At 43.5% G+C, this 23,813-nt stretch overlaps 2 gene segments (V, D, J or C); both read right to left on the bottom strand.

Annotated features, from left to right (window-relative positions):
- The window catches only part of LOC123744629 (T-cell receptor beta-2 chain C region-like), a 581,570-nt gene that overhangs the window by 15,831 nt on the left and 541,926 nt on the right, over positions 1-23,813 (bottom strand). Inside the window, 2 exon segments of the C gene segment in view lie at positions 7,923-7,931; positions 17,553-17,583. Coding sequence covers positions 7,923-7,931; positions 17,553-17,583 — 40 coding nt within the window.
- LOC106611482 (T cell receptor beta variable 6-6-like) lies at positions 9,044-9,708 on the bottom strand. The segment is given in 2 exon segments: positions 9,044-9,385; positions 9,587-9,708. Coding segments are annotated over 2 exon segments (372 nt in total).

Here is a 23,813-nt window from a genome sequence, read left to right as displayed (position 1 = left end):
TTTTAAGGTATCTATGACCAACAGATGCATATCTGTACATAGGACAACAGTCTCTAAGGTGCAGAGTTGAGTACCGGGTGGTAGCCGGCTAGTAACAGTGACTAAAGTTCAGGCAGGATACTGGGCGGAGGCTGGCTAGTGGTGACTATTTAACAGTCTGATGGCCTGAGGACTGGTTCTAGTGAATGTTAGCTTACTAAGATGCAGCAAAGGAGCTTGTGAAAAAAGTAATGAAATAATTAACCTGATGGACAAATGTCCTCCCGCTCCCTTTGGCCTGGCTGTTTACTAAACGTTACAGTCCTCTTTGCCTTGTGGAAGAAGGGGACTGAGTGGCGCAGCTGTCTAAGGCACTGCATCACAGTTCTAGAGGCGTCACTACAGACCCAGGTTCGATCACGGGCTGTATCACAACCGGCCGTGATCGGGAGCCTCACAGGGCGGCGCACAATTGGCGCAGCGTCGTCCGGGTTAGGGGAGGGTTTGGCCTGGGTAGGCCATCATTGTAAATAAGGATTTGTTCTTAACTGACTTGCCAGGTTAAATAAAATAAAAAAATAAGGTGGTAAGTATACCTCTGTCCGTGTGGGGGCCAATGCTGGGGTGGGCAGGGAGTCAAGCACCCTCAATTTGCTGGCCCCTGTGCACATTCCTGATAGCAGAGGCATTGCTCCTCTGTTGCCATCACCGGTTGGAGAGGAAGCTATGGCCCGCTAGCTAACAACAGTTACCTAGCTACAACATAAACAAATACTATTAAAGCATTCTGTTCTGAATTCAATTGTGAATATTGTTAAGAATTTAACCAAATATATTGAGCGTCAGTGTTGTCAAGATATAACGTTATATAGCTAGCTAATAACTTGTGCCACTAGGTACGCTAGCGGTGACGAGTAGTCTGGACAGGAGAACGATATCACAGCCCAACATAGATAAAATAGATCCCCCAATGAAGACATGCTACATTTTCACTTTGACTGAGACTGTATGATCAGTAATCATAATTCTATTCTATCATTTTCTGTTTCTCATTCAACAAAAATGTAATATCTAAATAAATGTTCATGTTTAAATATTAGCCTGTTAGCTCCCATGTAACTAGTTAGCGTTCCCTCATGGTTTCTCGAATTTTCAAATGGAAGGAAGTGGTCATAATGAATCCTTCCTCTGTGGTTCGGGTGTCTCTGTTGACGACTTCTCTGTGGTTTGGGTGTCTCTGTTGACAACTTCTCTGTGGTTCGGGTGTCTCTGTTGACAACTTCTCTGTGGTTCGGGTGTCACTGTTGTCATGATGTTGGCCTGATGGGGGGAGGTTTATGACCCCCATAAATACCTTTCCCCTTTTTCCTCTCTCTACTCTACCAATGTGACTATTGAAAATCCCTTTGTTAACATGGAGAGTCTGGTGACATCAAAAGATGGGAAACGGAACCATATTTCGGTAATCCAACCAGTTGAAAATATGCGTTGGTACTTAATGAATATGATGTCAGATCAGTTGTTGTCTGAGACATTACTACTAATGACAGGATGACATAAACTGTATCTTGGAAAGTCGACACATTCTAGTTATCAGATTCACATGGAATTGTTGTGCAATTTAAATGTTTAAATATGAAACTATTTGTGAAAGATGAAATGTAATTTTTAGCTTCTCAATGAGAGAACGGTTTGTCAGAAGAACACCACTCTGCTCACTCAGAGGCCCCGCCCATGTGAACAGACACTGGGTTAAACTATGAAACGGCCCTCTCTCCCAATCCTATATAAGCCCCTTGACGAAAATGTAACTTTCTGTTCCGAGGACGTTAGGGCGATGGTCCTACTTTAAAAGGGCTCAGATAATAACCTGGACAAAGGACAAAAACCACGTACAGAACTAAGCCAACCTTAGAGAAGCTAACGAAATTAGCATCGAATTTCAATGTGAAGGTGACAACCTATATGCCGGAAGGATGAATTTCGACTATACCAGCTAGAATATAGCATGGGCATATAGCATGGTAACTTGGTATGAACTTTAAACTCTTATTCACTAAAGTAGTGATACCTCCTAGCCGTTGCGTTAGCGCAGCAACTGTAGACGTCGGCTAGGAGAGGACGGACAGAGTATCCGTTCTACCACACGACGGCAGTACTACCAAGTATTCATTCTACCATCAGACATTCTTCAAAGGACAACCCGGCCTCCCATCTACGACCAACCGATCGAAGCGCAGCTCAGAGTAAATATTTTTTGCATTTTCCTTTTTCAAATGGGCGGTAATTTAGAATGCATAAGATACTGTATTTACAATAGCATAGCTGCCTATGGCCCGATAGAGACATAGCTTCTCCCTTTGTTCTTCCCGCTCTTTCACTCAAACCCCCCCCCCTTTCTTTGTGTAACCAGCCGCTATATCGGCTCCGTTCACCAGGTCCGTCAATTCATTCTGTGTTTATGTAATTCTGTGTGATTAGATAGGTATTTAGTAAATAAATAATTAAACCAAATTTTGTATTGCTGATTCAACTTGTTAGCCAGGGTTTGTGAAGATAACCAAGAATTTTTTACAACTTTCAGATGAGACTAAATAAGGTGAGGATTAAATATTGACTGCTACTGATGTAAAAGATTACCAGGTTTTAAGAATTTATTAAAGATAACAGCTCTATAAACATTATTTCGTGGTGCCCCGACTTTAGTAATATTAATTACAGAGAAAGGATTTTATAGAATAGCATGTCATATCACTTAATCCGGCATATCCAAAGACACGACATATGGTGCCCCGTGTGAGGCATCTAAAATAGGATGACACTTTTCATTTTGATTCAATCAATATAAAATTGGAAAGCAGATTACATAATATACCAAGTTTATTATACACATTATGGGAGTTGTAGACGAGAATTATTGGTGGTGTGTGTGCTGAAGACGGCCTTCCCCGTGTGGTTCTCTGACGTGGTCAGTGGGTAGCGTAAGCTATACATTTCTGTATGATAAAGCTAATTAGAGGAATCTGAGAAATAGTGCGTTTGGTGAAACGCAGGGCTATTTCTGCCTCGTGCGTTTCAGACGCGGATAGGCTCGGTCATAAGCCAGCCAATTGAAATTGAGTAGATATTAGCTTGACCAGCGATAATTATCTCTCTGTCTCTCTCGCGTTTCCACGCGAGTAGACCATGGTGCATTTCGTTGTTTGCCGCAAGTTCTGGTTAAAACATCGTCAAATAACGCCGAAAAGGGTTTGAACATAATATGTTATGAGTAAAACCTTTCCCTTGCCAAGAGAATCCTATGTTATGCCTGCCAAATGCACAAAGTAGGATTAGCTTGCACGAGATGCTAAGCTAACAAAGGGAAAACAGCCATTTTGTTTCTTGTGCCACATTGAAATTCCTCCGCCTTGCGGAACGGAAGTCCTGCCCTTTTGTACTTCCGTTTGATTTCAGCGTATGCTATCATTGACACCCAAGTGGTCACTTACGATATCCAGAGGATATCGATGTCTCATTCAATTGAACTAATAAGTAAAGTTGCCAGACTTACATTATCAAGTGGATCTTTTAAATAATATCCAAATTGATAGTTTTCTAAATGAGACACTGTAAACTTTTTCCAACTAACCTAGATGAAGCAACTTCTCAGGTTAATTAAAGTTTAATTCCCAAATAGCCTATACAGGTTTGATTTATCATTAAATTGATCAATCAGTAAAATTTTGTTTTTGAAAAACACATCCACAGTAACTCCGCCTCCAGCGGGAATCCCATGTGGCTTCGGCCTTAGGGAGAAGTGTAGCATAGTGGTGAATGTACCCTAACATCTGAACAACTGTTTACACTTATGATATCCAATCAATGGAGATTGTATGGATTATCGTCACATTCAAATCAAATCAAAGTTTATTTGTCACGTGCGCTGAATACAACCGGTGTAGACCTTACAGTGAAATACTTACTTACAGGCTCTAACCAATAGTGCAAAAAAGGTATTAGGTGAACAATAGGTATGTAAAGAAATAAAGCAACAGTAAAAAGACAGGCTATATACAGTAGCGAGGCTATAAAAGTAGCGAGGCTACATACAGACACCGGTTAGTCAGGCTGATTGAGGTAGTATGTACATGTAGGTATGGTTAACGTGACTATGCATATATGATGAGCAGAGAGTAGCAGTAGCGTAAAAGAGGGGTTGGCGGGTGGTGGTTGGGATACAATGCAGATAGCCCAGTTAGTCACTGTGCGGGAGGTAGTATGTACATGAATGTATAGTTAAAGTGACTGTGCATATATGATAAATAGAGAGTAGCAGCAGTGTAAAAAGAGGGGTGGGGGTGGCACACAATGCAAATAGTCCGGGTAGCCATTTGATTACCTGTTCAGGAGTCTTATGGCTTGGGGGTAAAAACTGTTGAGAAGCCTTTTTGTCCTAGACTTGGCACTCCGGTACCGCTTGCCATGCGGTAGTAGAGAGAACAGTCTATGACTGGGGTGGCTGGGGTCTTTGACCATTTTTAGGGCCTTCCTCTGACACCGCCTGGTGTAGAGGTCTTGGATGGCAGGCAACTTAGCCCCAGTGATGTACTGGGCCATACTCACTACCCTCTGTAGTGTCTTGCGGTCAGAGGCCGAGCAGTTGCCGTACCAGGCAGTGATGCAACCAGTCAGGATGCTCTCGATGTTCCAGCTGTAGAACCTTTTGAGGATCTCAGGACCCATGCCAAATCATTTTAGTTTCCTGAGGGGGAATAGGCTTTGTTGTGCCCTCTTCACGACTGTCTTGGTGTGTTTGGACCATTCTAGTTTGTTGTTGATGTGGACACCAAGGAACTTGAAGCTCTCAACCTACTCCACTACTGCCCCGTCAATGACAATGGGGGCGTGCTCGGTCCACCTTTTCCTGTAGTCCTCAATAATCTCCTTAGTCTTGGTTACGAGGAGGGATTTGTTGTTGTCCTGGCACCACCTGGCCAGGTCTCTGACTTCCTCCCTATAGGCTGTCTCGTCGTTGTTGGTGATCAGGCCTACCACTGTAGTGTCATCTGCAAACTTAATGATGGTGTTGGAGTCGTGCCTGGCCATGCAGTTGTAGGTGAACAGGGAGTACAGGAGGGGATTGAGCACGCACCCCTGGGGAGCTCCAGTGTTGAGGATCAGCGTGGCAGATGTGTTGCTACCTACCCTCACCACCTGGGGACGGCCTGTTAGGAAGTCCAGGATCCAGTTGCAGAGGGAGGTGTTTAGTCCCAGGATCCTTAGCGAGATTGCATCATCTGTGGATCTGTTTGGGCGGTATGCAAATTGAAGTGGGTCTAGGGTTTCTGGGATAATGGTGTTGATGTGAGCCATTACCAGCCTTTCAAATCACTTCATGACTACAGACGTGATTGCTACGGGTCTGTAGTCATTTAGGCAGGTTGCCTTTGTGTTCTTGTGTCTGCTTGAAACATGTTGGTATTACAGACTTAATCAGGGACATGTTGAAAATGTCAGTGAAGACACCTGCCAGTTGGTCAGCACATGCCCGGAGCACACATCCTGGTAATCCGTTTTGCCCCGCAGCCTTGTGTATGTTGACCTGTTAACCTCTTATCCTGTTGGGGCTCGGGGGCAGTATTGAGACATTTTGAAAAAAATATGTGCCCATTTTTAACTGCCTCCTACACCAACTCAGAAGCTAGGATATGCATATTATTAACACATTCGGATAGAAAACACTCTGAATTTTCTAAAACAGTTTGAATGGTGTCTGTAAGTATAACAAAACTCATATTGCAGGCAAAAACCTGTGAAAAATAGATTTAAAAAAATGTGAATTTTGTGACTGTACTATTTAGTGTCATTGTTTTATAGATACCATAGTGAGAAAGGATTCATTTCGCAACACCTACGGCTTCCACTAGATGTCAACGATCTTTATAAAGTTGTTTGAAGCGTCTATGATAAACAGAGAGCAAATTAGAATCCAAGGAAGTTGACATGTCATCACTTCATTTTTTTGCGCCTGCGCATAAATCTGAGAAACGTGAGTTTTGTCTTCATTGTTTATCTCGACATAGGATAGGTTGTGTGAAAATATTACTGATGTTTAACGTTAAAAATGGACCAAAAGATTAATGCTAAACAACATTTGACATGTTTGAACGAACATAAATAGATTATTTACTAGGTTTTTTTTATTTTTCGGCCTGATTTTACAGTCCCCCACCACGTTTTGTGGGAGCATAATGAACGCTAAGTACTTGGTGTTATTTGGACATAAATTATGAACTTTGTCAAAAGAAACCACATTTGTTCCGGACCTGGGATGCCTTCCGGACCTGGGATGCCTGTCTTCTGATGGAGATAATCAAAGGTAAGGGGATATTTACAATGTTATTATCGATTTTAGATGATGCTAACTGTATAGCATAGCCTGTTGTTCTTAGCATAGCACCCCGTTTATTGCAAAATGTGATTTCCCAGTAAAGTTATTTTGAGATCTGGCCATTCGGTAGCAATTACGAGATGATAATATATTATTCTTTGAATGACAATATTATAATTTACCAATGTTTTCGAATAGTAATTTTGTTATGTTCACCGGAAGCATTTCAGAGAAGAAAAAATCTGAATTTCACGCTACTGTAAAATGCTGTTTTTGGATATAAATATGAACTTGATGGAACAAAAAATGCATGTATTGTATAACATAATGTCCTAGGAGTGTCATCTGATGGAGATTGACAAAAGTTAGTGCATAATTCAAGCTGGTTTCTGCTTTTGGTGACGCCTGACCTTGAATTGAAAATGGATGTTTGTACTTTTGTGGCTATGTACTGTCCTAACATAATCTAACTTTATGCTTTTGCCGTAAAGCCTCTTTGAAAATCGAACAATGTGGTTAGATTAAGGAGATGTTTATCATTTAAATTGTGTAAAATAGTTGATTGTTTGAGAAATTGAAATTATTAGATTTTTGATGTTTTGAATTTCCAGGTTTACAGGTTAGCAATGAACCCCGAGCCGGGATTGCTAACAAGGCTTTGTTAGCAATCCCGGCTCGGGGTTCATTGCTAACCTGTAGCCCCAACAGGTTATGGCTAGGGGGCAGTATTTTCACGGCTGGATAAAAAACGTACCCGATTGTGTCTGGGACGCACTAACAAAACGCCGCTATTCGGATATAACGATGGATTATTTTGGACCAAACCAACATTTGTTATTGAAGTAGCAGTCCTGGGAGTGCATTCTGACGAAGACAACAAAAGGTAATCAAACTTTTATAATAGTAAATATGATTATGGTGAGTGCTAAACTTGCCGGGTGTCTAAATAGCTAGCCCGTGATGCCTGGGCTATGTACTTAGAATATTGCAAAATGTGCTTTCACCAAAAAGCTATTTTAAAATCGGACATATCGAGTGCATAGAGGAGGTCTGTATCTATAATTCTTAAAATAATTGTTATGCTTTTTGTGAACGTTTATCGTGAGTAATTTAGTAAAATGTTAGCGAATTCCCCGGAAGTTTGCGGGGGTATGCTAGTTCTGAACGTCACATGCTAATGTAAAAAGCTGGTTTTTGATATAAATATGAACTTGATTGAACAAAACATGCATGTATTGTATAACATAATGTCCTAGGGTTGTCATCTGATGAAGATCATCAAAGGTGAGTGCTGCATTTAGCTGTCTTCTGGGTTTTGGTGACATTATATGCTGGCTTGAAAAATGGGTGTCTGATTATTTCTGGCTTGGTACTCTGCTGACATAATCTAATGTTTTGCTTTCGTTGTAAAGCCTTTTTGAAATCGGACAGTGTGGTTAGATTAACGAGAGTCTTGTCTTTAAATAGCTGTAAAATAGTCATATGTTTGAGAAATTGAAGTAATAGGATTTTGAAGGTTTTGAAAATCGCGCCACAGGCTTAAAGTGGCTGTTACGTAGGTGGGACGAATTCGTCCCGCCTAGCCCAGAGAGGTTAAAAGGTCTTACTCACTTTGGCTACGGAGAGCGTGATCACACAGTCGCCTCGAACAGCTGATGCTCTCATGCATGCCTCAGTGTTGCTTGCCTCGAAGCGAGCATAGAAGTGATTTAGCTCATCTGGTAGGCTTGTGTCACTGGGCAGCTCACAGCTGTGCTTCCCTTTGTAGTCTGTAATAGTTTGCAAGCCCTGCCACATAAGATGAGCGTCGGAGCCGGTGTAGTATGATTCAGCCTTAGCCCTGTATTGACGCTTTGCCTGTTTGATGGTTCGTTGCAGGGCATAGCAGGATTTCTTGTAAGCTTCCGGGTTAGAGTCCCGCACCTTGAAAGCGGAAGCTCTACCCTTTAGCTCAGTGCGAATGTTGCCTGTAATCCATGGCTTCTGGTTGGGGTATGTACGTACAGTCACTGTGGGGATGACGTCCTCGATGCATTTATTGATAAAGCCAGTGACTGATGTGGTGTACTCCTCAATGCCATCACAAGAATCTCGGAACATGTTCCAGTCTGTGATAGCAAAACAGTCCTGTAGTTTAACATCTGCTTCATCAGACCACATAACATATGACTATAGAATCACTGACTAGGGCCAGCAAGTATGAGGTCACAAAACTCGTATCTGAACAGATCAGTTTTCTGATTCAAAAACATTAACAGGAAGATGGTTTAGGGCTCTATTCAATCCATAACGCTGAAGCGTTACAGATTCTGCAATCAAAATTTGAAAGGTATATTTTTCCGATCCGATTGAGCCGACTGGTGTGGTTCACTGAATCTCCGATAAAGCGGGAACATGGCTTTTCAATTTCAATCACGCTGTAAAGCTGAACTTCTGCGATGCGGATCGAAACGAGCCCTAAGTCCAGAAGAAGACGGAAAGCCCCAACATGAGAACATTGTTCTTCTTTATTGCTTGTTTTTTGGTCATGTTTTACAATTGAAAAAACCTCTACAATTAAAATAAAAGGTTAGGAGGACTAATAACTCTCCTCTCCTCTCCTCCTCTCCTTTCCCCCTTCTCTCTGGTGTGGTTTCTTCCCCCCTCCCCCTCTCCCCCCTCCCCCCTCCTCCTGTAGCTTCTAGGGGTTGTTGTAAGGAAGTGTATCTGTTCTGAGTCATCGTGCTGTACTGGAAGCACAGTAATACACAGCCCCGTCTCCAACCGCCAGGTTCTTGATCTCCAGAGTGGATCTGGTCAGCTCCGGCCTGCTCATGGTGTAATGTACATCCTTCTCAAAGGGAGGTTCTATTTCCCACACGCCTTGACCCAGAGAATATGTTAGCATCTTCATGTTGTTGTCTCTCTGTCGGTACCAGAACATGTAGTAGTAGCTGCTGTCGTCGTGGTAACACTGTAGAGTGACTGACACATCTCCTTCTCTACACACAGACAGGACAGGAGACTGTTTAACTGTTACACCGCCACAGGAATCTGTGAAGATAAAAAGACATAAAACATTAAAACATCTATTAAGTAGTATCAACCTGAAAGTGATACAAAATTAAAATAATTGCTGTAATTTCAACGGTTGCAGGAACAATGATCAGGTTGACTTTGAACACACAGAATATCAGTTTCAACACTGCTGATTTGTGTAGTTTGTCATGTGTGTAAGTAGAGGACAGTTCTTACTGGCAGTGAGGAGGAGAGCCAGAGTCACACACAACAGCTTCATACTGACAGACATCAGAGGACTGAGGGAAAGAGGGACAATCTGAACGTCTCCTCCGTTCACTCTCCTTTCTGTGTCTGTGTCTCTCTCTCTCTCTCTCTCTCTCTCTCTCTCTCTCTCTCCTTCCTCCTCCTCCTCCTCCTACCTGTTCATCAGACCAGGAAATGATGTCACCAGGACACCAGGAAGTGATGCTGCTATCAAAAAAATGTGCCTTTACCCAAGTCTTCTACTCTCCTCATTCCTCTCTCCTCCTCCTCCTCCTCTCTCTATTCCCCTCCTCCTTCATCTCTTCCCCTACTCCTTCCTCTCTCCTCCTCATTCCTCTTTTCTCCTCCTCCTTCCTCTCTTCCCATCCTCCTTCCTCTCTTCCTCTCCTCCTTCCTCTCTACAGGTCCTCCTTCCTCTCCTCCTTCCCCTCTCCTCTCCTCCTTCTCCCTTCCTCCTACCCTCCTCCATCCTCTAATCACCCTCCTCCTTCCTCTCTTTCCCTCCTCCTTCCTCTCTCCCCCTTCCTCTAATCACCCTCCTCCTTCTTCTCTCCCCCCTCCTGACTCTAATCACCCTCCTCCTTCCTCTCTTTCCCTCCTCATTCTTCTTTCCCCCCTCCTTTCTCTAATCACCCTCCTCCTTCCTCTCCTCCTTCCCCTCTCCTCTCCTCACCTCCATCCCCTCTCCTCCTCCCTCTCTTCCCCTCCTCCTTCCTCTCCCCCCTCTTTCCTCTAATCACCCTCCTCCTTCCCCTCTTTCCATCCTCCTTCCTCTCTTTCCCCCCTCCTTCCTCTAATCACCTTCCTCCTTCCTCTCTTCCCCTCCTCCTTCATCTCTCCCCCTCCTTCCTCTAATCACCCTCCTCCTTCCTCTTTTTCCCTCCTCCTTCCTCTTTCCCTCCTCCTTCCTCTAATCACCCTCCTCCTTCCCCTCTCCCTCCCTCCTTCTCCCCTCCTCCTTCCTCTCTTTCCTTCCTCCTTCCTCTAATCACCCTCCTCCTTCCTCTCCTCCTTCCCCTATCCTCACCTCCTTCTCACCTCCTCCTTCCTCTCTTCCCCTCCTCCTTCCTCTTTCCCTCCTCCTTCCTCTAATCACCCTTCTCCTTCCCCTCCTCCTTCCTCTAATCACCCTCTTCCTTCCTCTCTTCCCCACCTCCTTCCTCTAATCACCCTCCTCCTTCCCCTGCTCCTTCCTCTCCTCACCTCCTTCTCCCCTCCTCAATCCTCTCCTCCTCCTTCCTCTCTCCCCTCACCTCTCTTCCCCTTCTCCTCTCCCCTCTCATCTCCTCCTTCTCCCCTCCCCTCTCTTCCCTTCCTCCTCTCCTCTTCCCTCCTCCCTCTCTCTCCTCCTCCTTCCTCTCTCACCTCCTCCTTCCTCTATTCCCATCCTCCTTCCTCTCTCCCCTCCTCCTCTCCCCCTCCTCCTCTCCTCTCCTCTCCCCTCCTCCTTCCTCTCTCTCCCCTTCTCTTTCCTCTCTCTCCCCTCCTCCTCCTCTCCCCCTCCTCCTCTCCCCTCCTCCTTCCTCTTTCTCCCCTCCTCCTTCCTCTCTCCCCCTCCTCCTTCCCCCTCCACCTTCCTCTCCTCCTGTGCAATTAATCCAATGTATTTATAAAGCCCTTTTTTTTACATCAGTAGATGTCACAAAGTGCTTATACAGAAACCCAGCCTAAAACCACAAAGCAAGCAATGCAGATGTAGAAACACAGTGGTTAGAAAAAACTCTCTAGAAAGGCTCTGAACCTAGACAGGAACCAGGCTCTGAGGGGTTGGCCAGTCCTCTTCTGGCTGTGCTAGGTGGAGATTATAACAGTACATGGCCATTAAAGCTAGATTGTTCTTCAAGACGTCCGGTGAACAGGTCAGGGTTCCATAGCAGCAGGCAGAACAGCAGAAACTGGAGCAGCAGCACGGCCAGGTGGACTGGGGACAGCCAGGAGTCATCAGGCCAGGTAGTCTTGAGGCATGGTCCTAGGGCTCAGGTCCTCCAGAATGGCAGGGGGTGAGAGCTATTTCTCCAGAGTTGTTCAATCGGTTGAAGTCTGAGCTCTGGCTGGGTCACACAAAAACATTCAGAGACTTGTCCCGAAGACACTCCTGCATTGTCTTGGCTGTGTGCTTAGGGTCGTTGTCCTGTTGGAAGGTAAACCTTTGCCCCAGTCTGAGGTCCTGAGTGCTCTGAAGCAGGTTTTCATCAAGGATCTCGCTGTACTTTGCTCCGTTCATCTTTCCCTCGATCCTGACTAGTCTCCCAGTCCCTACCACTGAAAAACATCCCCACAGCATGATGCTGCCACCACCATGCTTCACCGTAGGGATGGTGCCAGGTTTCTTTCAGAGGTGACACTTGGCATTCAGGCCAAAGAGTTCAATTTTGGTTTCATCAGACCAGGGAATCTTGTTTCTCATGGTCTGAGAGTCCTTTAGGTGCCTTTTACTGAGGAGTGGCTTCCGTCTGGCCACTCTACCATAAAGGCCTGATTGGTGAAGTGCTGCAGAGACAGTTCTCAATCTGGAAGGTTCTCTCATCTCTACAGAGGAACTCTGGAGCTCTGTCAGAGTGACCATTGGGTTCAAGGTCAACTTCCAGACCAAGGCCTTTCCCCAAATGTTCAGTTTGGCCGGGCGGCCAGCTCTAAGAAGAGCTTTGGTGGTTACTAACTTCTTCCGTTTAACCTCTCTGGGCCAGTGGGACGCTTGCGTCCCACCTACTCAACAGCCAGTGTAATCCCGTGACGCGATATTCAAATACCTTAGAAATGCTATTACTTCAATTTCTCAAACATATGACTATTTTACACCATTTTAAAGACAAGACTCTCGTTAATCTAACCACACTGTCCGATTTCAAAAAGGCTTTACCATGAAAGCAAAACAGATTATGTCAGCAGAGTACCCAGCCAGAAATAATCAGACACCCATTTTTCAAGCTAGCATATAATGTCACATAAACCCAAACCACAGCTAAATGCAGCACTAACCTTTGATGATCTTCATCAGATGACAATCCTAGGACATTATGTTATACAATACATGCATGTTTTGTTCAATCAAGTTCATATTTATATCAAAAACCAGCTTTTTACATTAGCATGTGACTAGCATGTGACTAGCATTCCCACCGAACACTTCCGGTGAATTTACTAAATTACTCACGATAAACGTTCACAAAAACATAACAATTATTTTAAGAATTATAGATACAGAACTCCTTTATGCACTCGCTATGTCCGATTTTAAAATAGCTTTTCGGTGAAAGCACATTTTGCAATATTCTGAGTAGATAGCCCGCCATCACAGGTTAGCTATTTTGACACCCACCAAGTGTGGTACTCACCAAACTCCGATTTACTATTAGAAAAGTTTGATTACCTTTGCTGTTCTTCGACAGAATGCACTCCCAGGACTTCTTCTTCAATAACAAATGTTGGTTTGGTTCCAAATAATCCATAGTTATATCCAAATAGCGGCGTTTTGTTTGTGCGTTCAAGACACTATCCGAAGGGTAAAGAAGGGTGACGCGCCCGACGCGTTTCGTGACAAAAAATTTAAAAATATTCCATTACCGTACTTCGAAGTCAAACGCTATTTAAAATCTATTTTTATGCTATTTTTCCCGTAAAAAAGCGATAATATTCCGACCGGGAGTCGTTGTTTTCGTTCAAAGAGAGAGAAAGTAAACATGGTGTTGGCTCGTGCACGCGCCTCCAGTCTCATTGTCCTCAGATCGACCATTATCCAAATGCGCTAATGTTTTTCAGCCAGGGCCTGCAAAGCCACCATTCATCGTTCTGGCGCCTTCTGAGAGCCTATGGGAGCGTTAGAAAATGTCACGTTATGCCAGAGATCCCCTGTTTTGGTTAGAGATGATCAAGAAGGCCAATAAATAGTCAGAGAGAGCGCTTCCTGTTTGGAATTTTCTCAGGTTTTGGCCTGCCAAATGAGTTCTGTTATACTCACAGACACCATTCAAACAGTTTTAGAAACTTTAGGGTGTTTTCTATCCAAATCAAACAATTATATGCATATTCTAGTTACTGGGCAGGAGTAGTAACCAGATTAAATCGGGTACGTTTTTTATCCGGCCGTGCAAATACTGCCCCCTATCCCCAACAGGTTAAGAAGGACGGAGGCCACTGTGTTCTTGGGGACCTTCATTGCTGCAGAAATATTTTGGTACCCTTCCCCAGATCTGTGCCTCGACACAATCCTGTCTCTGAGCTCTACAGAGAATTATTTCAACCTCATGGCTTGGTTTTTGCTCTGACATGCACTGTCAACTGTGGGACCTTATATAGACAGGTGAGTGCCTTTCCAAATCATGTCCAATCAATTGAATTTACAACAGGTGGACTCCAATCAAGTTGTAGAAACATCACAAGGATGATCAATTGAAACAGGATGCACCTGAGCTCAATTTCGAGTCTCATAGCAAAGGGTTTAAATACTTATGTGAATGAGGTATTTCTGTTTTTAATTTTTTATAAATGTGCAAAAATGTCTAAAAACCTGTTTTTGCTTTGTCATTATGGGGTATTGTCTGTAGATTGGAGGTAGTTGGAGGTCTCAGATGGGAAGTTCCGCGTGGGTCGTTTAGGCTTCTCAATGACGCACTTCTCCGGCGCAACTCTCTGGTTGTCCTCACGATGTCATTGTCCTTTTGGCTTAGTGGTCTGATTCCTCGCCCTTGCTCTGAAAGGGGTCTTCTGAGGACAGACAGCTCTGTAGCTCAGAGCTCACAGCGTAGGAATGAAAAAGCGTAGATACCACGATTCGATGGAGAATGGAGGCTAGGTAGTTCGGCTTGAATTCACCCGCTTAGACACAGCTACCCAACCATAGCATGGGTAGAAAAAATATTTATTTGTCTTCAACCTCGTGTTGCGTTTTGGGTTCGTTGACTTTTTAGACCTTGGCTGCAGCTCGGGTCACTTAGTCTTATATGTTACTTCTTAACTCACATGTCTTATACCCTCGGGTCAGAAGTGGGCGTAACCGCCTTTTTGGGCAATTCTCTGGGCGTACCAAGTTAAGAGGCTGGAGGTCTAGATTTAACTCCAATCCTAATTAGACAACAAACTTCACATTTCATCTTTACCAAAACATTCTCTTTGATTTGGACATTTTCCACACAACGTACAATGTATAAACATCAAGCATAACCTAGGAAAACTCTTAAAGTTACAATGTTCCCGTAATAACATCGTCCTTTAACCTTTAATAACCAGACAAAAATTACATTCATTTTCATATTCCATCTATCGTCATGACCACCATTGTGGCTGACGGAAACCATGGTTCCAAAGTTCCTTTATTGCATGTTTAATGATCTGAGGCCGGTTCTCCATAGTGAGAGGACAAAGGAATTTTGTCTGTTGCCTAAGATTTACCATGGGCATGAGGGGTCATAAAACCCTCACATCTTCCTATCCCTTGAGATCCCTTCTCCTCTGGTGGGGATGAAATCTCTCTGCAGGATGGTGGTCATTGGTAACCTGATCCGAGCAGGACAGTCATGACATTACCTTCACCTGGTATACTAAACCTTACATTCACCTGATATACTGAACCTTACCTTCACCTGATATACTGAACCTTACCTTCACCTGGTATACTGAACCTTACCTTCACCTGATATACTGAACCTTACCTTCACCTGATATACTGAACCTTAACTTCACCTGATATACTGAACCTTACCTTCACCTGATATACTGAACCTTACCTTCACCTGATATACTGAACCTTAAGTACTGTCTCCACATAGAAGTCTCCTATAGGAGTTATGTACTGTCTCCACATAGCAGTCTCCTATAGGAGTTATGTACTGTCTCCACATAGCATTCTCCTATAGGAGTTATGTACTGTCTTCACATAGCAGTCTCCTGTAGGAGTTATGTACTGTCTCCACATAGCAGTCTCCTGTAGGAGTTATGTACTGTCTCCACATAGCATTCTCCTATAGGAGTTATGTACTGTCTCCACATAGCAGTCTCCTGTAGGAGTTAGGTACTGTCTCCACATAGCAGTCTCCTGTAGGAGTTATGTACTGTCTCCACATAGCAGTCTCCTATAGGAGTTATGAACTGTCTCCACATAGCAGTCTCCTATAGGAGTTATGTACTGTCTCCACATAGCAGTCTCCTATAGGAGTTATGCACTGTCTCCACATAGCAGTCTCCTATAGGAGTTATATACTGTCTCCACATAGCAGTCTCCTATAGGAGTTATGTACTGTCTCCACATAGCAGTCTCCTGTAGGAGTTATGAACTGTCTCCACATAGCAGTCTCCTGTAGGAGTTATGTACTGTCTCCACATAGCAGTCTCCTGTAGGAGTTATGTACTGTCTCCACATAGCAGTCTCCTGTAGGAGTTATGTACTGTCTCCACATAGCAGTCTCCTGTAGGAGTTATGAACTGTCTCCACATAGCAGTCTCCTGTAGGAGTTATGAACTGTCTCCACATAGCAGTCTCCTGTAGGAGTTATGTACTGTCTCCACATAGCAGTCTCCTGTAGGAGTTATGTACTGTCTCCACATAGCAGTCTCCTGTAGGAGTTATGTACTGTCTCCACATAGCAGTCTCCTGTAGGAGTTATGTACTGTCTCCACATAGCAGTCTCCTGTAGGAGTTATGAACTGTCTCCACATAGCAGTCTCCTGTAGGAGTTATGTACTGTCTCCACATAGCAGTCTCCTGTAGGAGTTATGTACTGTCTCCACATAGCAGTCTCCTACAGGAGTTATGTACTGTCTCCACATAGCAGTCTCCTATAGGAGTTATGTAATGCACATGGGCGGGTCATATGGGAGGGGAGAAGAGGCGGAGGAGGGGAGGGGTTTTTGTTTTGTCTGTAGTCAGAGAGGAAGAAGCAAAGCGAGAAGTTTTACTCTGCCCCAAAATCTGTCCATGAAAATAGCGAAGTCAATGAGAGTGTCGAATTTGTTCAGCAAAAAGTTGACCAAAGGTTATTTGATCTAATAGAAGTTTCATAATGTTTAGATTGTTACAAATTCACTGGTATAAGTAGACGCACGTGGCATTTTGGCAACTTTTAATTAATCTACTTTATATCAGAGTTGTGCCTTTTGTCACAGAGATATATAGAGGACTCATCATGGATACAAACCCATTTTAGCATACACATTACCATTGAGGGATTACACCATTTTAAAGTAGTGGGGAGCAATTGTAACTGGGTGGGGAGCAATTGTAATGGCCTCTTTTTGTAGGAATTAACTCTGCCATGGTTCGTTGGACAAAGCCTATGGGGATATGAATGGAGTAGGGTTTATGGATAAATCTTATACATTTGGTTCTATGACATAATCTTCAGCGGATTTTCGAAGTCTTTATATAATCAGAAAAACCACATAAAGCATATAAACATTTTATAATGAATACATGTCATGTTAACTGACTGATATTATCTCATAGAACAAAACGTATAAGATTTCCTAAGCCTGTGTTAACCTCTGACCTTTTCACCGTTTAATTCCAAAACCCTATTCATTTCCCCATTTATTTTCCCCAATATGAATGGTTGAATGAACCAGAGGTAACTCATTTCCGGTTTTTATGACTATAAGCTGGCGAGTTCTTTGAAGAAAATGGACTACTTTAAAATGGAGATAGTCTCAATGGCGCTGCCCATGCTGTCACAGACGCTATATTGGCACAGATACAAAGATGACTCTATCTATCTCTATGGCCTGTTGTTCACACGCGTATCTGCCGTCTCATTGGCTAGAATGGTCCCACCTGATCTCATCTCTTCCTGCCTGCCTTCCGTCTTTGTGGACTTGTTTTTTCATTGTTAGAGCAGTCACTCTAATATCTTGTCAATATAATAGACAATCTTTGGTGTAGTGTAGAGGGAGGGGAGGGGTTTTGTGTGTAGTGCAAAGTGTAGCTGATTCACTGTGCTTTACTCACAGCACAATAATATAGCCCAGTGTCTTCAATCCTCACTGCAAGCGACCCCAGAAAACCCTCATCCTCGGCGTCGCCTGAGATGTTAAAGTTTTCCTCAACATCAACAGCTTCTTTAAAGGACAGGAAGCCGATGAGCTGGAGCTTTTGTCCATGTATCTGACGGTACCAGTAGATTTTATCATATTTTTTGTCATGGTGACTGCAGGTCATCTTTAAGGTGGTTCCTGGCCTCTTGGTGAGATAACGAGGAGATTGGTGGACGGAGAGGGACACACAGGAACCTGGGGAGAAGACAGCAGGAGAAGAGAGAGACGATGAAACACAGAGAGACAATAATAAAACAGATCAGCTACTAACTACCTGATATACTGAACTTTACCTTCAGCTGGTATACTGAACCTTACCTTCACCTGATATACTGAACCTTACCTTCACCTGATATGCTGAACCTTACCTTCACCTGATATACTGAACCTTATCTTCACCTGATATGCTGAACCTTACCTTCACCTGATATACTGAACCTTATCTTCACCTGATATACTGAACCTTACCTTCACCTGATATGCTGAACCTTACCTTCCCCTGATATACTGAACCTTATCCTCTCTGGGCTAGGCGGGACGAAATCGTCCCACCTACGCAACAGCCAGTGTAATCCCGTGGCGCGATTTTCACATACCTTAGAAATGCTATTACTTCAATTTCTCAAACATATGACTATTTTACACCATTTTAAAGACAAGACTCTCGTTAATCTAACCACACTGTCCGATTTCAAAAGGCTTTACAACGAAAGCAAAACATTAGATTATGTCAGCAGAGTACCCAGCCAGAAATAATCAGACAGCCATTTTTCAAGCTAGCATATAATGTCACAAAACCTTACCTTCACCTGATATACTGAACCTTATCTTCACCTGATATACTGAACCTTACCTTCACCTGATATACTGAACCTTATCCTCACCTGTGAGCCAGAGGAGTGAAACAGTAGCCGTGAGGAGAACTCTGATCATGCTGTTTGTCTGTCTGTTTGTCTGTCACAGCTGTAGAGTTAGATCTATGTCTACGGTCTGAGGTGTTCAGAGTCTTGTGTTCTGAGGTGGGAGGAGCTTATAGCTGACCTATCGCCCTACAGTACAGTGGAACATTACTGCCCTCTGCTGGGTTAGCTGGAAGGTACTGGGACAATAACATGAAACAAAATATAGAGTTTGTAAAAAAAATAAAAATATATGAACAAAGACGAACAATACCTTAAAATAAATCTATAAATAAAAATATAAATATATAAATCTTCTTGTGTATATCTATAGACTACATTGAGGTTTTTCTTTCGTTATTTGGCGAGCACACAGAGATTAACTGTGTGCTCGCCAATTAGCCTACACAGCCAAATAATGCTTTTTTGGAACTGGCAGAAAACGTTAACGTCAATCCACAGCAAAGGCAAAAAAGGATATCGTCAAAGTTTAATTCAATAAGACAAACGCTGCAAAAGGAGAGTTGAAAATAAAGAAAAAGGGAGGGCCAGAAAAGTAATGTTTGTTTGGAAAATATTTGTTATGTGTGATGATTGTGAGGCGGCTGATACAAATTCGACAGTCACAAGACAGGGACTTCAAATAGGCCTATGGTACGTCAAGGGAACTGTAGCCTACTGTTCAGATGGGTTGAATGGAAACTGAAATCTGGACACTGACTGTAGGTCTATAACATTTCACATAGCCTTAATATTAACTCCTACAGAAGCATTTCTTGCAGTAAAATAATACACCAAAAATCGGCTAAATTTGGATTTGGGAACAGGAGTGGAGAAATAGGATTTATTTATCTTGAGAGAATGTAATGCTCAGTTAGACACCCCTGAAAACGAGTGGATTTGGCTATTTCAGCCACACCCGTTGCTGACAGGTGTATAAAATTGAGCACACAGCCATGCAATCTCCATAGACAAACATTGGCAATAGAAATGGCCTTACTAAAGAGCTCAGTGACTTTCAACGTGGCACCGTAATAGGATGCCACCTTTCCAACAAGTCAGTTTGTCAAATTTCTGCCCTGCTAGAGCTGCCCCAGTCAACTGTAAGTGCTATGAAGTGAAAACGTCTAGGAGCTACAACGGCTCAGCTGTGAAGTGGTAGGCCACACACAAGCTCACAGAACGGGAACGCCAAGTGCTGAAGTGCGTAGCGTGTATAAATCGCCTGTCCACGGTTGCGAAACTCACCATCGAGTTCTAAACTGCATCTAGTAGCAACATCAGCACGCTTCACCATCTGGCAGTCCGACAGACAAATCTGGGTTTGGCGGATGCCAGGAGAACGCTACCTGCCCGATTGCTTAGTGCCAACTGTAAAGTTTGGTGGAGGAGGAATAATGGTCTGGGGCTGTTTTTCATGGTTCGGGCTAGCCCCCTTAGTTCCAGTAAAGGGAAATCTTAACACTACAGTATACAATGACATTCTAGACAATTCTGTGCTTCCAAATTTGTGACAAGTTCGGGGAAGGCCCTTTCCTGTTTCAGTACGATAATGCACCTGTGCACAAAGCGAGCTCCATTCAGAAATGGTCTGTTGAGATCGGTGTGGTAGAACTTGACTGGCCTGCACAGAGCCCTGACCTCAACCCCATCGAACACCTTTGGGATGAATTGGAACGCCGACTGCGAGCCAGGCCTAATCGCCCAACATCAGTGCCCTACCTCACTAATGCTCTTGTGGCTGGAAGCGAGTCCCAGCAGCAATGTTCCAACATCTAGTGAAAAGCCTTCCCAGAAGAGTGGAGGCTGTTATAGCAGCAAAGGGGAAACCAACTCCATATTAATGCCCATGATTTTGTAATGAGATGTTGGACGAGCAGGTGGTCACATACTTTTGTTCATGTAGTGTAGCATCTGTAGAGGTGCTGTCTTCATCCCAGATTCAACGCGTTGGGTCGTTTTCACAGCTTTCACAGCTGAGTGATGTCATTTGGACATTTTGATCAGAAACTCTTTCCCTTACTTTGTGTTATTGTATTTTCTACCCGGTCCCTAAACATCTTCATTGTATTTTCTCCCCGGTCCCTAAACGTCTTCATTGTATTTTCTCCCCGTTCCCTAAACGTCTTTGATCCGTGAAAGATGACAGAGAAAACCAATGTCAACTAGATTGAAGCATTCATTCAATCAAACAATGACATTGTTCTGGGTTTATTTAGTCTTTCTAGGGCAACATATAATGACAGAAGAGACACGTTTCTATCTATAGAAGAGTTGACTAACAAATAGACAAATTGTTGGAAATTATAGGCAGAAACATATCTAAATCAGGCAAAATAAATCCTGTACTCCCTGTCTAAAAATATTTTTGCCATTTTGGACTGTAGCCTACAGCACATCTTCTATATTTACGGGTTAGTGTGATTTTCACATTTCACATCACATATATTAGCAATTGTGGGATGTTTAGTATTGATTATGTTTAGTATTGAGGAGGTTTACTATTGAGGAGGTTTAGTATTGAGGAGGTTTAGTAGTGAGGAGGTTTAGTAGTGAGGAGGTTTAGAAGTGAGGAGGTTTAGTAGTGAGGAGGTTTAGTAGTGAGGAGGTTTAGTATTGAGGAGGTTTACTATTGAGGAGGTTGACTATTGAGGAGGTTTAGAAGTGAGGAGGTTTAGTAGTGAGGAGGTTTAGTAGTGAGGAGGTTTAGTAGTGAAGAGGTTTAGTAGTGAGGAGGTTTAGTAGTGAGGAGGTTTAGAAGTGAGGAGGTTTAGTATTGAGGAGGTTTAGTATTGAGGAGGTTTAGTATTGAGGAGGTTTAGTGTTGAGGAGGTTTAGTATTGAGGAGGTTTAGTATTGAGGAGGTTTAGTATTGAGGAGGTTTAGTATTGAGGAGGTTTAGTAGTGAGGAGGTTTAGTATTGAGGAGGTTTATGTGGTTCAGAACACTGCAGTGGTGGTGTGAGGTGTGACTTTGTATTTGAGATGTGGTTTTTGTAGGGCTGAGATAGGATCTGCTACACTGTGCTCTCTGGCAGCACAGAAATATACTGCACTGTCCTCTTGTGTCAGGTTGGAAACACTTAAATCACAATACTGTTCTGCGTTTCCTCTCAATTTAATTTTGTCCTTGAAACTAGATTCTGGGTTTTTGTTGTCTGTGTAAAGGTACCCCAGCAGTTGTAGCTGTCTGTCCTGAGAATGAGACTGTCTGTACCAGAGGATAACATCATAGTCTTTTATAGTGTGAGAACAGCGGAGATCAGCGGAGTCTCCTGGGGTCGTTACCAAGGCAGCAGGAGTCTGGACAACTCTGGTACCTAGACCCAACCCTGGGAGGGGAGGAAGGGGAGGAAGAGGAGGAAGAGGGGAGGAAGAGAAGAGGAAGATGAGGAAGAGGGGAGGAAGAGGAGATTATCAAATGTTTGTGAATCTAAGTTGACCTTTGAATTGATTGTCAATAGGTTTGTATGTATCCAAACGAGCCGTAATTGCTAGAAAACACAGATGCCCTCCATGACAACGAAATGTCTGGTACCTTAAAATATTACTATGGTCTTAGTCTTACCTGTGAGACATAGTGATACCAAACAGACAGCGAGGATCATGGTGACAGTCTGTCTGCACTACAGAGAGAAAAGAGCAGATCAACTGAGTAAAGCTTCACACAGAGACAGACAGGGGGAAGTACATCATCACAGTGACTTTGATTGGCAGATACAAATGCTCTGCTCAACCTCTCTCTGTCTCTCTCCCTCTAACCTTCCCCTCTCTCTCAGGTGGTCCTCGTAACGCCTGGGCCCACTGATGTAGGGAGAGGTGGGCCAACAGCGGTAGAGCACCTGTTGCTGAGGAACAAGTTGTCCGTGTTGAGGGCACGGAGTTGCAACTTGTACCAGAGGGAAATGTTATGCAGCAGAAAAATATTGTTGTAGTAGGTAAGGACGGATCTGAAGAGCCATTTTCTTAGACTGGTGAGGAGTTGCCCAGTACGAGTGCTTGGGTACAGGAGGGGGTTCATGTGGAGCTAGTCTCCCAGGTAGTGGAGGAGATGCCCACTACGAGTAATGGGGTACAGGAGGGGGTTCATGTGGAGCTAACCTCCCAGGTAGTGGAGGAGATGCCCACTACGAGTAATGGGGTACAGGAGGGGGTTCAGATGGGGCTAGTCTCCCAGGTAGTGGAGGAGATGCCCACTACGAGTAATGGGGTACAGGAGGGGGTTCAGATGGGGCTAGTCTCCCAGGTAGTGGTGGAGATGCCTTGTATGAGTGATGGGGTGCAGGTGGGGAGTGTTGAGAGGGATGTGGTAGAAGGGAGTCAAGGGGTCTGTAGCCTCAGTTGAGGAGGATCAGGAGAAGGATATGGATGTCTCTATTGATAAGATAGCAGCTGATGACGACTCAATTTACAATTTAGAGGAGGTAAATGGGTTCCTGGATCAGACTTTTGACAAATCTGTCAAATTGGCAGATTTTTTTGAAGTTGATAAGTTTGTGAGGTCAGCTGTGATGTTACAGAAGACGGTGGGCTTAGACCAGTTGAGTGAGAATAAGCATTTTCGCTTGAGGAAATTTGTTACTGCTGTCACAGCAGCAAAAGGTAGTGGGAAACGTGGTCAGGTTAAGAGAAAATTAAAACAATGATGATGATGATCATGCTTCAAAGGGTGTTTTTTTCCTCTTTGTCTGGTTTCTCTGTGGTTTCTCCTGCTTTTCCTTTCTCTTTTCTATATGGAGGTACTGAGGGTAGGTTCTCTCAATATTAATGGGGGAAGGGACAGGAATAAGAGGGCTTGGGCATTAGAAGTAATAAAACAGAAAAGGCTTAATGTAGTTTTTCTGCAGGAGACATAGTGATGAGGCTAATGAGGTTGACTGGGGTATGTGGTGGGAGGGGCAGCATATACTCACTCAGTCATGGTACTAATTTCAGTGCTGGGGTGGCCATTTTGTTTTCCTCAGGCTTAGGGTTGACTGTGGTATCAACAACAGAGATTGTCAAGGGACGGGTTTTATTGGTCAAGGCGGATGTTAAGGTTATTTTTTTTTTTTTTTATGTTTATGCTCCTAATGAGGGTACAGAGCGTATTGCTGTATTTGATAAAATAAAGGAAACCTTAAGACAGTGTGACCAAGAGGGGTGTATGGTTTTAGGGGGGGACTGGAACTGTACAGTCATGGCCAAAAGTTTTGAGAATGACACAAATATTAATTTCCACAAAGTTTGCTGCTTCAGTGTCTTTAGATATTTTTGTCAGATGTTACTATGGAATAC

Source organism: Salmo salar, chromosome ssa09 (assembly GCF_905237065.1).
Source record: "Salmo salar chromosome ssa09, Ssal_v3.1, whole genome shotgun sequence".
Lineage (NCBI taxonomy): Eukaryota > Metazoa > Chordata > Actinopteri > Salmoniformes > Salmonidae > Salmo > Salmo salar.
This window is presented reverse-complemented; position numbering and strand designations above follow the sequence as displayed.